This window comes from Protobothrops mucrosquamatus, unplaced genomic scaffold, assembly GCF_001527695.2.
Source record: "Protobothrops mucrosquamatus isolate PMUCROS unplaced genomic scaffold, P.Mucros_1.0 scaffold1558, whole genome shotgun sequence".
Lineage (NCBI taxonomy): Eukaryota > Metazoa > Chordata > Lepidosauria > Squamata > Viperidae > Protobothrops > Protobothrops mucrosquamatus.
The window spans coordinates 213,853-230,724 of record NW_015387727.1 but is presented as its reverse complement, the minus strand read 5'-3'; the positions used below and the strand labels follow the sequence as shown (position 1 = coordinate 230,724).

Below are 16,872 nucleotides of genomic sequence, written 5' to 3'. Positions count from 1 at the left end.
AATATGGTACTGAATATCTCCTGCTGAGAAACATCAGCAGGATGCTCAATATTACCTTATTCTGTTATATTTTCCCACAGTCATTTAACATGATTGAGCAGGTTTCCCTATTTGACTTTAGATAAAACAAATGCATTTTTCTCTGGCAGTCACTGTAAAATAGTCTGAATCATATCCATGATTATTTTAATTTTTGCTGAGATTTTGTAGAACATGAAACACACACAATGTTCCAATGACTGTGCAACCTCCTTCCTTGCAACATCAACAGAAAATAGCCAAAATATCATTCCATGTCCCGAACTATCGTTAGAGATAGAAAAACGTCACATACAGAAAAGAAAGGTACATTGCTGCAGGAATTAGCTAGATTAGTGATTTTTAAAAATCCAGAAAAATAGAGCAGCTAGAATATATTTGACATGTTGTCAAGAGAACTAGGTAAGCATAGAGGGTACTGGGAGAAGCTCAACTCTAGAAAAAAATTACATTTTTTCCAAAACAAAACTGTGATAACAACCAAGTCTATAGCCATTCCCCAAACTGCTGTGAAGCACTGGTTTGGAACTGGTTTGGAAGATAGAAAAATGTGGGTTAGACAGCATCACCACCAGATGGATCTGTAGCTGGCTGACCGGCCGTACTCAGCGTGTGGTCCTCAATGGAACCGCATCTACATAGAGGGAAGTGTGTAGTGGGGTCCCCCAGGGTTCTGTTCTGGGCTCAGTGCTCTTCAATATCTATATCAACGATTTGGACGAGGGGATAGATGGGGAACTCATCAAATTTGCAGATGACACCAAGCTGGCAGGAATAGCCAACATTCCAGAAGACAGGCTTAAGATACAGGAGGATCTGGACAGACTTGAATACTGGGCGCTATCTAACAAAATGAAATTCAATGGTGAAAAAAGCAAAGTTCTACATTTAGGCAAGAAAAACCAAATGCACAGGTATAGTATAGGGGGTACCTTGCTCAATAGTGGTAACTGTGAGGGGGACCTCGGAGTCCTAGTGGACAATCACCTAAATATGAGCCAGCAGTGTGCTGCAGCTGCCAAAAAGGCCAACACAGTGCTAGGCTGCATTAACAGAGGGATAGAGTCAAGATCACGTGAAGTGTTAATACCACTTTACAATGCCTTGGTAAGGCCACACTTGGAATACTGCATCCAGTTTTGGTTACCGTGATGTAAAAAAGATGTTGAGACTCTAGAAAGAGTACAGAGAAGAGCAACAAAGATGATTAGGGGACTAAAGCATATAAGGAACGGTTGCTGGAATTGGGTATGTTTAATGAAGAGAAGGACGAGGGGGGACATGATAGCAGTGTTCCAATATCTCAGGGGCTGCCACAAAGAAGAGGGTGTCAAGCTATTTTCCAAGGCGCCTGAAGGCAGGACAAGAAGCAACGGGTGGAAACTAAGCAAAGAGAGAAGCAACCTAGAACTAAGGAGAAACTTCCTGACAGTTAGAACAATTAACCAGTGGAACAACCTGCCTCCAGAAGCGGTGAATGCTCCAACACTGGAGGTTTTTAAGAAGAGACTGGACAGCCATTTGTCCGAAATGGTATGGGGTTTCCTGCCTAAGCAGGGCATTGGATTAGATGACCTCCAAGGTCCCTTCCAACTTTACTACCACTATTATTATTATAACTATTCTAAGTCAAAAGGCTTTCTAAAACATTCTGACAGATGAATACTCTACCACTGGTATACATGGAGTCTGCTTGTTTAGGACTGCTTAAGAAAAGGTGATATTCAGTTATCTGTGAAAAGATATATGCATTTTATTCTAACTCCTCCTTCTGGAAAGACACACATTTTGTGCAAGTATATACAGAGACTTAAAATACATTATCAGTTTACAACAGCATAGATAGTTTTCAAATTGTCGGGAACTTCAGTCTTTTTTTTTTTTTAATGTGTGAATTTGGAGTCTACTGTGGTTTCTGCAGCTTTGCAGCCATAATTAGAACAAATACTTCCTTTGGTTTTATTGTGACCAGCTTGTTTTTGCTGCCTCCCTTACAGAATATTACACAGCACTCATATGTTTCACATATACAAAACTGTGCTGTACTTGTTTTATCAGTAAAAAAAACGCTGTATTTGTTTATTTATTTATAAACTTTAGATGGTCCTTCTTCTTTTTCAACCCATAATACTGTATGAATATTGCACTGAATGGGGGCAGCAAATTATATCCCACTGCTACTGCTAATTGATCTAGAACAATTACCTGCATACCTATTTTTCACATACCATACATCTATCTAATTTAGAATGGCTACCAGACATGGACTACAAAGATTCAAATGACGATAAAGCTTTTGTAATCCAAATCTGATGACCTTATAATTTATAGCTTTTCCTGTGTTATAATAGCACCAAAATTCATATTACTCACTATAAACAGGAAGATACTTGCAAAGCATGCGGGAGTCCCTTCTCGTTTCCAGTGAATAATAATGATTTTAGCGGAAAATAATCCAAAGGGTGAAAAATGAGATGCACTTAATAAACATCAAAACTAATTAAAGCTTTGGACCATTACTTGATATAAGAAGTGTATTCTTTGGGGAATGAACAATGTTAGAGGAAGGCAGTGAAATATAGATAGTATCCCTCTCTATCCACAAGTTCATTAAACTATCTTGTATTCTTCAGTTTAGTTAAGGATAACCAATTCTAAAATTGTTATCCAAACACAAATGGAAGGTATCGGTTTGAAGAAGTTTCCTTTGGACTACCGTCACACTTCCTAGATAAGTACAAAATGTAAGCATGGAAGCAGTTTGTGTATATTTAGGAATTTTGCAAAAACCAAAGTAAACACTTCATGCCAGGAATGTGTAAATGGTCTAATATATTTAATTCCAAGAGGGCAGATGGCATTATCAGATATTTCCCTATTACACCTTTATTAATGGTAAACAGATGATTAGGGAATTGGAGGCTAAAACATATAAAGAACGGTTACTGGAGTTGGGTATGTCTAGTTTAATGAAGAGAAGGATGAGGGGTGACATGATAGCAGTGTTCCAATATCTAAGGGGCTGCCACAAAGAGGGAGTCAAGCTATTCTCCAAAGCACCTGAATGCAGGACAAGAAGAAATGGATAGGAACTATCCAAAGAGAGAAGCAACCTACAACTATGGAGAAATTTCCCAAATTAGATTAATCAGTGGAACAACTTGCCTCCAGAAGTTGTGGATACTCCAGCACTGGAAGTTTTTAAGAAGTAACTGGACAACCATTTGTCTGAAAAGGTACAGGGTTTCCTGTCTGAGCAGGGGGTTGGACTAGAAGACCTTCAAGTTCCCTTCCAACTCTGTTATTCTGTTCTATTCTGTTCTTTTCTTATGTGACAGTATTTTATAACTATACAGGCAATAGTGAGGTAGTTAAGGATGTAGATAGCATCACATTCAATGGTGACTACCATAACTTCTAGCAAATTTACATCTGAGGAGGAAAATCAATTGGACAGAGTTTGCTGAGCCCATAAAGCATAGAATTTGTGGGAGGACCAACTCCATAAACTTAGACTCTGTAGTTCTAGGGTATGTTTCTGACTAAACAGTATATTCTCTAAGCCAGTGCTTTTCAACCTTTTCAAAGATTATACAACTTTTAAGATTTGGGAATATTTGAGTACCACCAGTCACTTAGCAAGGTGTCAAAAACTTGATGACCAAAAACAAATGAAAAAGTGATCAAGTACAGGTAGTCCTTGACTTACAACAGTTTACTTAGTGACTGTTTGAAGTTAAAACGGCACTGAAAAAAGTGACGTATGACTATTTTTCACACTTATGACTGTTGTAGCATCCTCAGGGTCACATGATTTACATTCGGATGCTTGGCAGCTGATTCATATTTATGATGGTCACAGTGTCCCAGGGTCACGTGATCCCCTTTTGCAACCTTCTGACAAGCAAAGTCAATGGGGAAATCAGATGCACTTAAGAACTGTGTTACTAATTTAGCAACTGCAGTGATTCACTTAACAAATGTGGCAAGAAAAGTCATAAAATGGGACAAAACTGATTTAACAAACTTCTCACTTAAACATAAATTTTGGGCTCAATTGTGGTTGTAGGTTGAGGATTATCTGTAGACCCACTTACCACACTTTTAATGAGAAACTTGTGCTTTTTTCTCTGACATTAATCTGTGCACTGTTCTATCCCCTTCTCTCCTTCTGGTTAACTCAAAGAATCCTCTCCTCTTCTCTGTTTCTCTTTCTCCGTCCTTTTCTCTTTCCCAGTCATCTGTTTTTTCTCTCCCTTTCCCTTTCTATCCTCTCCTTTCTTCCCTCCTCCTTTTCTTTTCATTGTAGCTGCAGCTGACTCCTTTCCCCAAGGCTGTATGTTTCTCCATTTTTCTTACTCCATCCCCTTCTCTTTCCCTTCTCTTTGTTTTTTCTCTCCATATCCCCCCAAAACCTTCTTTTATATCCTCTCCTCTCCCCCTCCTTCTTTTCTCTTTGGTGCAGCTGACTCCTTTCCCCAAGGCTGTGTGTTTCTCTGTATCTTACTTCGTCCCCTTCTCTTTCCATGTTATGTTTTTTCTCTCCCTTTTCCTCCAAAACCTCCTTTGATATCCTCTCCTCTCCCCCCCTTTCTCTTTGGTGTAGCTGCAGCTGACTCCTTTCCCCAAGGCTGTGAGCTGCTTCCGGAAGCACTAATCAGCCCACAGTTCCGGGCGCTCAGCAGAGCCCCAGCAACACCGCAGCTCCAGCTAACTCTCCCATGGCCTGTGTGGTGTTGCCGCTGCTTCAGCTCATCCCCCCCCACTACACTTTTACACTTTTTTTACAGTGCTTTTGAACCCGTCATACACATACCACCTGCCAGGTGCCAAAGTACCATCAATGGTGTGTATACCACAGGTTGAAAAGCACCGACAGCATTGGCAGTAGTAAAATGAAAGACAGAGCACAGAAATAGAAGAATATTGACAAAGGAAATGATTCCCTATGAGGGAAACAGAAACATTTAATACTGTATCCTGGTTTAGGATAATTATCACTGGCTGGATTCGAGTGGTGCAGTGATCTAGAAGTGAAGACGCTCACCTCACACTCAGGAGGTTGAGAGTTCAATCCTAGATAGTGATAGATATTTCTCTATAAGGTCGCAAAGATAAAATATCTGCTGCGAACTCTATGTAGGTGTCAGGGAGGGCATCCGGCCAGTAAATGCTCAGTTTCATTCAGTTGCTTCAACTCCACCCTGATAAAAGGGATTACAGAGTCATAAAAAGAAGAAGAAAATCACTGGCTGGAATTGATGGGGCTGGAAAATGTCTTGTATAAAATTTTTGACCTGAATTCCCTCTGGGACACTTCTAAAAGCATCTTTTTCTGCCATTTTTATTTTATTTTTATTCAGGAAACCTGAATAAATCAACTGTTTGCTTATGCTTTAGCTTGCCAAGTTGTTGCTAAAATCCCAAGATGGTACAATTTCTATGCCAAAATGTTCCAATAAGTAACAGCAGAACAGCTGTTGACATTACTTGTAAAAAACCATCCAATAACTTAATCAAGGAATGCAGTACTATTAGAAAACAGATTTTAATGTAATTCAATTTCTGCTTCTATTTTATGAGCATAATAATGCAAGATGGTAAGGTTCCAGAGCTAGAAATCCTACTTACAAAACGTGAAGAGTTGTCATTTCTCAGAGTTTTGGCATTCCCAAAAGCTTCCAAAGCTGGATTGGCTTGGATGATTTGATCTTCCAGGTTTCCCTTACAATGCAAAAAATTTAAGTACCTTTAGAATGTAACCATATATCATATACCCAATTTCTGGCTTCACCTAGATATAACAGAAAAATGCAACACTATGCAAAGAATATGCTGGCAAAAAACTTCAGATATTCGGACAGAACAATTAAATCAGGGTTATGGGCAATTCAAATGCTTTTATTCTGGAAGCTCAAGGAAATTGACATAGAAGATATTTCTCCCATTTCATATCCATAACCTGTCTGGGTGGAAAGAAAATGAGTGGCCCAAGGTCAGCCAGTGAATTTTATGATGCAGAAGTTGAATCCCTGGATTTGGTCAGATGGCCTACATTACATTAGCTTAGCCTTACGAAACAATTTCATCTTTCTGTGCAACCAAGATTTTCTATTTATTTATTTATTTATTTGGTTTATTTTTATTTATTAAATTTATTTGTTTATTTATTTACTTAATTTGTTTTTTTATTTATTAAATTTATTTATTTACTTAATTTGTTTTTTATTTATTAAATTTATTTATTTACTTAATTTGTTTTTTTTATTTATCAAATTTATTTGCAGCCCATCTCATTTCAAATGACTCTGGGTGACATACAGCATAGCATTGCCTTATGTTAAACATTACAAAAATATTAAAATATTTTAGTATAAAATGACAAGCAGACAAAATAAAATCATTAACACAAGATGGAGGAGAAGGGAGCCAGATACACAAATGGGGGGGGGATGTGGGATTAGCTTTTAATTGGTCAACCATCTCCAGTGTGAAGCTCCCCCATTAGTACCCTAAGCCATCTGGCAGAACCAGGTTTCAAGGCTCTTATGAAAAGTCAGTAGGCTGGGAGCCAATCTCACTTCAGGAGGCAAGACATTCCAAAGGGCAGCAGCCACAACGGAGAAGGTTCTTCTCCTGGTCTCCGCCAGCCAAAATTCCTTGACTGATGGGATTTGTAGGATGCCCTCTCTGCCAGTGCAGGTGGGGCGGGCCAGTCCCACCGAGCTGAGGCGGTTCCTCAAATAAACCATTTTAAAAATGGGGAAAAAGCAACTGGCAAATACGGAAGGGTTGTGAATCATGTGTTCCTTTTATAGTTACTTCAATTATTATTCAATAAATGGATAATATTTACATTTTGAAGCACTAACATTATAGCACACACGACTTATAAACTTCAGGAAATGCTTAGATTAACTTTTGGTAACATAGATTACTATCTGCATAGTCACTAAGAGTTGACAACAGTTTGATGGCACATAATCAAATATAGATAACTTACCCCAGTCTTGGTGGCTGGCTGCTGCTTAAAACAAAACATAAAAACAAAATTGAAGGAAAGGCAAGAATTTATATTCATCTATCAATCCTTTCCAGTTGTGATTTTGCTAGGTATTTCTTTTACAATTCACTTCAATATGTGACACAACATAATTTTAATTCTAAGATTCTTGTTTTTAATCAAGAAATTGTACCTACGTATAGACTTAGTTTCTACGGCATGGATTGATTTTTCTCTCAAAACTACTAGTCCTGACTAGTCCTTGTCCTGATCATCTAGAATCAGACCAGTGTTTCAATTACTTGCTCAATATATGCTGGTTAAACCTGTTCATTTCTTGTCCTGCCTGAAGAAGCTGCTTTATGCCCTGTATAATTCATGGCAAAGCATATCTATTCCAATAGGACAATAGCAAAACATATGCATTGTAAATAACCAAAACAGCAGTGTTTTTCCTCTAGGTCAGAGGCATTTTATACTCAAATTTAACTAGCTTTTATAGTCTGAAAGAGGGTGATTTGCAAAATTATCATTTTCAACATTATTTGGGAGAAGCAGATAGAGAGAGAATATTTAATATATCTATAAGCTATACCTGAAGCCAGTCATAACTATTGTAACAATGGTGCAAACTTACTGAAGAAAACATTTGTGGTTTTTTTTCCACTTGGAATTCTTTTAAAGCATCTTAGGTAATTATCATGCTATTTGTGACTGTGTAGTCAGTGTTTATACAAAGTAAATGTTATTTGTATTTACGCTTTTTTTTCCAGGTTCACCAATTGCTGCAACGGTGGCAAAATACTGAATGACACGTTTTGTGTTCACAGTTTTACCAGCACCAGATTCTCCACTGTAAACAAAAGAAAGACATTTTAATTCACAAGAAAATACAACTTGAAAATTAATCTTTTTGTAATGAGACTTAGCTATCTTTCCCTTAAAGTGTTCTTTCAGTGAATGTTTACAGAAAAATGGGGCTACCAGAACTTGGTTACAACAATCCAGATGACCTCTATGTGGCAGAAAAGAGACACTGAAAACTCTGTTGCCATCTAGTGGTTATCCCTATAGCTGCAGTCCAGACATAGAACATTAGAGGAAAGAGGAAAGTTCATCCAATATGGAGGAGAAGATTTTCCATAGGTAATGGTAATGATGCTGTATGAAAGCTCATCACCAATGTATCACTGAATAAAAGTTGTTCATGAGCAGTATCAGGTAAAGGCTGTTGATGTAATGCTTTTAATTGGATCCTGCAGCAAATAAGTACTGGAATAAAAGAAATTTGATCTTAATTCAGCAGAGTTTTTAATATGTTCTCAAAGTACTTCTCAAACAAGATCCAAGTTCATGTATATTAGGAAGGAATACTAGGACAGTCTGTCTCAAATGTGCCATATTTATGCCTTAAGGTAATCTCAATAAAAAGCTTTTATACAAACCACGGTTTCTTTTAGAATATAAGGACAAAATTAACTGTATGCCAAAATGGAAAGATTTAGCAACCAAGAACAAAATGAGGTTTCTCTAGATTTGCTTGTTCTGCTAAAAATTCTAGAAACTATTACAAAAAAGTATTTTTTGAATATAAAGCATCTGAGAAGAGTCACTTACGTAATCAGCATTGATTGGTTTTCTCGATCTATGTGGAAGAGAAAAAAAATGTCAGCAGCATTTTCTCCTCATAGATTATTTGTAGGAAATAATTCCATTATTTTTAAAATACATATTTTAGGGGACTTTGTCAAAAAAGTAATAAAGAATTTACTACAGAGAATCCTACAGGAAAATGTATCATCCTGATCATCAATAAAAAATGGGTTTGGTTGTTCTAGTGGATGGTAGCTGTCAGGTCCTAGATGAGGGAATGCATTCTTCTTGGTTTATTAGCCTCTCAGCAGCATTCAGTATAATTGACTATGGTATTCTACAGAATTTGGAAATTGGAGGGCCTCTTCTATGATAGCTCCATTTGTATCTGCTGATAGTGCAGAGTACAAGTAATGTGGGGTCCCAGAGAGCTTAAGGCTGTCCCTTATGTTATTGAACGTTTACATGAAACTGTTAGGAAATGTCATCTATCACTTTGGGACGATATATCAGTATGCTGATGACATCTAGTTACACATTGCCACTTCTGATTGAGCTAGGAATTCCATTGAAATCCTGAATAGCTGTACAAGTGAACTGTTCATTGCTGATGGTGCCCAGAGTCACTTCTTGTGACATGGGTGGGTATATAAATGAAATGAAATAATGAAAAATGAAATGAAATGAAATGGAAGGAAGGAAGGAAGGAAGGAAGGAAGGAAGGAAGGAAGGAAGGAAGGAGCAAACAAACAAAAACAAATTTGTATCTGTAGGATGAGGAGGGAAACAAACTCAGATTAAATCATGCCAAAAGTTGCTATTCATTAGTAAATAACTAGAAAATCCAGTAACAACAACTTTGAATGGAGCAATTCTCTTTCCAAAGCAAGTGTTTCATGACTTGAGGGTACTTCTAAATACTCAGTTCTTGTTCTAGCAACTGGAGTAAAACTGTGGCTATGGTAAGGCAGTTAAGTGTCTGTGGTGCTGCAACATTTGTAATTTTGGGATTTGCTCATAAATACTAGGGGGCGCTTATCGCATAACTTCAAACGAGCACTAAGTGAATGCTCGTAACTCGGGGATTACTTGTATTTCAACTTTATTTTTATGCTTAGTTGTTAATCATCCTAGACCAATGGTCCTCAACCTTTTCTTCACCATGGATCTTTAAATATCTTTTGTGGTCATGGACCCCCAAGACTTAATTCAAGATTTAAATCATAATATTTCTTTAAGCCTTCATGGACCCCCTGTAATGACCTCGTGGCTCCCAGGAGTCTGTGGACCACAGGTTAAGAACCACTGATCTAGAGTTCCTCAGGACTAGAAGGTTTTCTCACTATGGGTTTTGGTTTTTTTTTACAACAACAAAAATTACACAAAAGGAAGAATTGGGGCGATCTACAAATATTATTAAATAAATAACCCAGTTTAAGAGATTAAGTCAAACTAGGCCTAATTTTTGCCTTATAACAATAATCATGCATTTTAAAGTAGTGACAGTCCATATTTAAATACAAGATAATTATACAAGTCTGTGAAACATATTATTAGGGCCTGAAGAATTACAGATTTTGTTTGACTTTTGTGTATATTATTCAATATACATTTTTATAATATATAACATATCATTTAGTATATTATGGCCTTCTAGTGTCAGTAAAGAAAGTATCCATTTGTACCATACTGCTCGTTAAATTGCTGTACATTGATTATAGTCTGTAAAGCTTGTATGGTAATATCCATGGATGCTGAAAGCAGTGCAAATATTCTATCCCAGATGTCAAGCGTGCATCGCTACTGCCCTCTTATGGAAGATATCTAATGTGCCAAAATGTTTGAATTATGATAATCTATCTTTGCAGCAGTGCAGGAGGTTGATATGATAATCAATCATACATCATTTTGATATTTAAATTGAACTCAGCTAAAGGCAACATAGATTTTGATGGGAAAGTGTACACTCACTTCCCTCATTAAGAAAGCTTCAAAGAATGTCTACAGTCAATCGTGTTTTTAAAAACTGAAAAACACCTCAAATATCTCTTTTGTTTTGTTTGCAGAGCTCAGCTGAAGTTTCATAGTAGCTATTGTCCCAAATGTGAGTGATGCTAAGAATCATAATGCTTACACTTCTCGATTCTTCACTTTTTATCTAGTACCTTACAACCCTCTCATCTCTCCAATTTAACATATCTACGAATTCATTGGGTGAAGTCTCACCATCTGTCATCACAGTTAGATTATTGCAACAGGCCATCAGGCTCTTTTGAAGATCCACAACGACTGACTCAAGTTTTGATGGCTTCTATTTTGTTTGTCCATGTGGCCCCAGTACTTTGGGAGTTGCATTGGCTGGGAGCAGGTTTCCAAGTAATTGTATCCAAAAATACAATTGTATGCAACAATAATTGTATTCAACAATATTTTTCTTTTAATCTCTTTATATCTCTGCAGGACTACCTTATTTCAATATGCCTGCCCTATGACATCTAGTAGGAGAGATTCCTGAAGCTCCTAACACCTAGGAGATGCTAACATCAAGAACTCCAGGGTTGGCCTTCATTGTATCATTCTCACTCTTGCAAACAACATGGCCCTTGAAATTTGTACTTTATTCTTTTCAGATCAGGCTTTTCCGAAAAGGTTTGAGGACCCATGGATATTTGAATGATCCTGACCGTAGAGTCTTAAGAAACTAGGAGGGTTTTATTGTTATACTGGATTGTTTTGCTTTTCTGTTAATTTCTCCATATTTTAGCTTTGTTTTAATATAATTAATGGATCACGGAATATGCACTGCTCATAAATGTGTCTAATTGGAGCAGCAGATAAAATCCATAAATAACCAAATAAATAAAAAAACCTAATTTCAAATAAGATATTTTCTATATGCTAAAAATCTTTTAGAAAGCAGAATATGCTTTCCAACGTAGAATATGCTTTTTCTTTAAAAAAAAAAAAAAAGTATTTCTAGACCAGAATGAAGATGACATCACTAGAAAGGTCACCGTTAAAACTTTGGTTCCATTTTGTACAACTTTAAAAAAAGCAAATTAGGGAATTAAGTCCAGCAGAGGTTTAGTGCACCTATATTATATTAACTAAAATCTTTACCGCCATATATTGGTGATTTGTTATCAAATTTTAACGAAGTGATCTGGGGACACTCGAGGCTACATGTACACACACACACACACACACACACACAACTTTTAAAAAGAATTGTGGTCAGATAGATTTACTTACTACGCAACATATCATGATATGCATTATCTGCAATGGAGAAGATGTGAGGAGGAGCCTCTGAGCGTCTCTTCCCTTTGTAAGCAGCAACTACTTCCGTTTTGTAGACAGGAAGCCATTTGTAAGGGTTTATTGTCACACAGAAGAGGCCTGAGTAAGTCTAGAAATTAAAAAAATGGATATCAATTTTTTTAATAAATAGGAGGAATATTGTCTCTTCATCTAAGAAGGAGTAAGGACAGAGATATAAAAGGGAATATCTAATAAAATAGATACATAAATCTTCAACATTCTTAGGTTAGGTCTAGTAGTTAAGGCACTGTGCTAGAAACCCGGAGACTGTGAGTTCCAGTTTTGCATTTGGCATGAAAGCAGCTTGGTGACTTTGGACAGTCCTTTCTCTCAGCCCAGCTCACCTCACAAAGTTATTTTTGTTGGGGAAAGAAGGAGCAGGAAGGAGTATTAGGTATATTCACCATTTCGAGTTATTTATAAAAATAAAAGTGGGTTAAAAAATCTAAAATAAAAGCAGCATATAAAAATCTATGCAACCAAAAAAACATCATTTTAAACATAATTTAAATAATCTTCAGACAATGTACAATTATTAACATGCTTAATTTCAACAGGCAGCTGAGGAGAGTTTTGGGGGCCCACGAGAACTTCATAGGTCTGTAGGTTGTGGGTTGTACAACTCTGTCTTAAGACAATGCCATTATTCAATTGCCATATTCACACACATCTCTCTCTTTAGAAATTCTTTAGAATTTAGAAAGATGTGATGAAAAATAATTTATTTATTAATCTTTTCCAACATCCTTGACCCAAAACATAGTATCCACTGACTCTACTGAGCCTAATGTATTAATTTGCTTTGTTTTCTTCCATTTTGGAAACAGCCTTCCCCAAATTGTTGTCTTTTAAATAGGCTGATAAGGATTAGAGGAGAAAATTCACAAATTTACTAAAGTAAATAGAGGAATGTATAACCAAAATTATTTCATAAAAATAATTCCTGAACCATTGTTTAGGGGAAAACATTAAGACATTCTTTTACAAAAATACATTATTCAAATAGCACATTTTAAGATGACAAAGTAAAAACAAAATCATACATAAATCATCCAGTTAGAGTAGCGTCTATACAAATTATATAGCACTGAAGCTTCATTTAGGTGGGTCAACATAGCCATATCTTCAAGCATGTCAAACTTTGGAGGGTTCATCTGCTGAACATCATCTTCTTTTACAGTAACAGTCTGTAAAAAAAAAGGAAACTTTTAATTGGATGCATTCTCTTTCCCATTATTACTAATTTGAAAGGTATTTATGTACATCTCTATCTCCATCTTCCATAGTTGTGTCTGATTCTTAGAGATTGCCTGTGCAAGTTTTCTTAGACTTTGTTTGCCATTGCCTCCTTCCTAAGGTTGAGATGAAAGGGACTGACACAAGATCACTCAGGTGGCTTTGCCTCATGCCTTAACCATTACACCAAACAGACTTTCAGATAGCTTGATGGATAGATGGATGGATGAATGGATGGATGGATGATATGACAAAAAAATGAAAAAATCAAACACGGGGGGAAAAAGAGAAAGAAAAATATCTAAATAAGTGAATTCTGATCTTTGCAGCAGTTACAAACATAATTATTACTATTTACACTCTCCCAAATTATATAACATGATCCTTCTTCCCCTAAACAACCCTTTTCCTAAAATCACCAATTCATTTTTGTCCATTCTCAGGAAAAAGTCCATAATGGTTTCTAATCTTTTGATAAAAGTAGTTATTGTTCGTCTCCTAATAAACAGGTCAATTTAATCATTTTAGTAAGTTCTACTATCTTCACAGTCCACTCCTCCATTGTGAGTAATTTTGTATTTTTCCATCTTTGTGGCTATAGTAGCCTCACTACAAAAGGTCATTTTTAATAGAAGCCACTATTAAAGATTATTTCCAAGTATGAATTATTAACAAATGCAACTTAAATTTTAAACAAATCAGCACAGTCTTGTAGCAATATCTCTGATTATCAAATAGAAAAATAAAAATGTGTCTCTTATTTTAAAAATTATGGGTTACTATTGCTGTTTGTAAATGGTAGGTTTGTAATTTTGTTTTATAACATATGGTGTAGAAATTCAAATAATGATAACAGTGGATTTGAGGTTTTCAGATTTTAATAATGATGCTGGCCAATAAGGAATAAATTAAAAGCCATCTGACATAGAAGACTGTAAGCTATATTCAAAGTTAAATTCTAGCCACTGGAAAGCATATTTCATGAATGAAAACATTTAAAAACCTATGAAACTGAGCAAAGAAGCATGCTTATTTAAAAACATTCCAAACAACTGAACAATTATTAAAGTGGATATTGACTGTTGAAGAAAACAACTTAGGTTCTTTAAGATTGTTTACAGTGCTTTTGGGGAATGTACAGAGAATTACAAAATCTACCTCTATCATCGGTTTGGGTTTTTACATTTTATAAACTCAGATTTTTTTCTTCTACTCTGCTTATATTCAGTTGCTTTCTATTCATGCATGTGACATAAAAGAGTTAAGGTTTTGTTGCTCATTGCCTCTGAGAATATTCAGAGTTGTCATAAATACTGCAGCTTAACCAACATTGGAAAGAGAAGTATGATCCAGAGCCTCCACATAAGTAAATCATATGTGCCCACTCTGATTCCCCCCAAAGATGGCAGCTGAAAAATGTATTATTACTTCCACAAGACCAGGAATCCCCTATATACTTAATCACCCATCCACCTTCATACTTAACCATATAAATCAACTAAGATATGGGTCATCTTTATATAATTACTCTCGTGCAGCTAGCCTTATGCATGTTAAGCCCAAAGCCTCAAATCCAAAGATGTGCACGTATTTGTAGGGGACTTTGTTCAAGTCACTACAATGATTGTCACTGCAAGACAAGGTAAAAACTGTTGCACTCTTTTTAAAAGGACTTATATTTTAGCATTGGCATACTACAGTATATATAAGAGCAAATGTGATGTAGTGATAAGACATCATGCTATAATCCAGGAGACAATGATTTCTAGGCTCACCTTAGGCACACCAATCCAGCTAAGGTACCAATCCTTCTCTATCAGCCCTGTGAAGAAGGCAATAGCAAACAACTTCCAAAAATATTTTTTTTCTTGCCAACAAAATTATAGGGACTTGTCTAGACAGTCACCAGGCATCAATACTGAAGGATGACGGATGGATGGATGGATGGATGGATGGATGGATGGATGGACGGACAGACAAACAGACAGACAGAAAGACATAAAACTATAAAGGCAATCTCCAATCTCTATATGCCATTTCTTTTTTTGTCTTGGATTAATTGACCTTTTTGTTAAAGCGTCTCTTTATGGCTGGCACATTGTTTCTCTGTCTTGTAGGTCTTGCACCTGTGATCTATCAAGCAGAGAAGGTTCCTTACCTTCCCATCTGTAGTCTCCACAGTAACTTTGCCACCACCACTCTCCTTGATTTCTGCTTCAAGATATGCTTTCTTTTCATCAGGAATCCAGCATTTCTTCTTTCCTTGAAAAGAAAGACATTTTTGTCATCATACAAGGATGCTAAATACTTAAAATTGTCAAATAATAGTAACAACTGTATATTATACAATGTTCCCTAAGCAGTATTTATGTTGCTTTCTTTCTCTAAATGCTCAACCCATTTCATAGATCAAAATCTATTCAGATAAGACAGTTTTAAGATGGGTGGGCTTCAGTTCCCAGACTTCCCCAGCCAAATGTTTTCTTCACCTCAGCAAGGATAGTTTATTTATATATAAAACAAACCAACAAATAATTGGTCCTCACCTGCTATTATAAACTTTGCCTGATATAACTAGTGTAATTCTGTGATTCAACCAGAATGATTTCTTCCTGGACAACAAAATGGCTAAAATCCAAGTTCAGACTACAATGTACCTTTTATATCAGAACTTTCAATTATATTGTATCTGATCAGGTATCTGCTTTACAAGTCTAGGAGAAATGATGGGCAGCAGAATCACATTATATCTTACCATCAAAGGCCACTGTCTGCAACATCATGATTTCCTTCTCACTTTTTCGGAGGAAAGGTGCAGCTTCCCCGAACTCCGATATGTCCATCATCTTGGCAAGCAAATTGAAGGAGGTATGCTCACAAAAGAAAAATGAAGCAAGCTAGCCTACAAAGAAAAAATGATAAAGGAGTTCAAACAGAAGTAGGTAACATCTTTTCTATTTTCCAACATAGCCAAACATAGACCCTGAACAAATAAAGAGAAAATCCATATATTATTGAGATTAAACATACATTTGCATCAGAAAAATCATTCCAGTTAAAGTAGAAAAGGAATGTGCTTCTTGGTTGAAATAACAATTTTAAATGAAAATGTTGAACTAAGGCTGGTGACTTCCAGATTCAAATTTCTCTTGTCTCTTCAGGAAAGAAGCTGACCCTGGGCTAACCTTTATTATTTCAGCCAATTTACTTTGCGGGATTATTATTGTAGAATAATACTGGAGAAGAACTTACCACAAATACTATATTGTACTCTTAGTGAAAAAGTGGGCCATACATTGAGCAAGTTAATAAATTCGGAAGCAGACTGCTCATTTTCTGCAGCAAAAGAAAACTTCTAAAATAATATAAATTTAATAAATGAAAAATTAAATTAAATTAAATTAAATTAAATTAAATTAAATTAAATTAAATTAAATTAAATTAAATTAAATTAAATTAATACATGCATGTTCTAAATGTTACCACAGGTAACATTGTTCCCCAGTTCCAAACATACACATTCATTTGTTTTTAAATATCTCTGTTGTTCTCTGTTGTTCTAGGACTGCTTACAATAGTTCAGTAGTACTGATTTGATTGTGCAGATAATTGATTCTATACAATTTCAGATTATTCTTATTATTTCAAGTCCCCTTTTTTCAGTTTATATGATTCATTTG

The 16,872-nt window shown here is 36.0% G+C and overlaps 1 protein-coding gene across 3 annotated transcripts in view; it reads right to left on the bottom strand.

Annotated features, from left to right (window-relative positions):
- Window positions 1-16,044, bottom strand: part of LOC107293272 (myosin heavy chain, cardiac muscle isoform) — an 87,263-nt gene extending 71,219 nt beyond the window's left edge. Inside the window, exons 1-8 of one of the 3 annotated variants that reach the window (XM_015822419.2) lie at window positions 15,948-16,044; window positions 15,351-15,454; window positions 13,000-13,143; window positions 11,888-12,044; window positions 8,660-8,687; window positions 7,802-7,895; window positions 7,043-7,066; window positions 5,671-5,763 (exon numbers count right to left, since the gene is read on the bottom strand). In XM_015822419.2, the coding sequence (XP_015677905.1) occupies window positions 5,671-5,763; window positions 7,043-7,066; window positions 7,802-7,895; window positions 8,660-8,687; window positions 11,888-12,044; window positions 13,000-13,143; window positions 15,351-15,454; window positions 15,948-16,038 (735 nt within the window). In that variant the 5' untranslated portion in view covers window positions 16,039-16,044. Of the gene's footprint in view, window positions 1-5,670; window positions 5,764-7,042; window positions 7,067-7,801; window positions 7,896-8,659; window positions 8,688-11,887; window positions 12,045-12,999; window positions 13,144-15,350; window positions 15,455-15,947 lie in introns of those variants that run through there. The other 2 variants (XM_015822420.1, XM_015822421.1) reach the window with 2 other exon arrangements.
- Window positions 16,045-16,872: the final 828 nt, after the last annotated feature.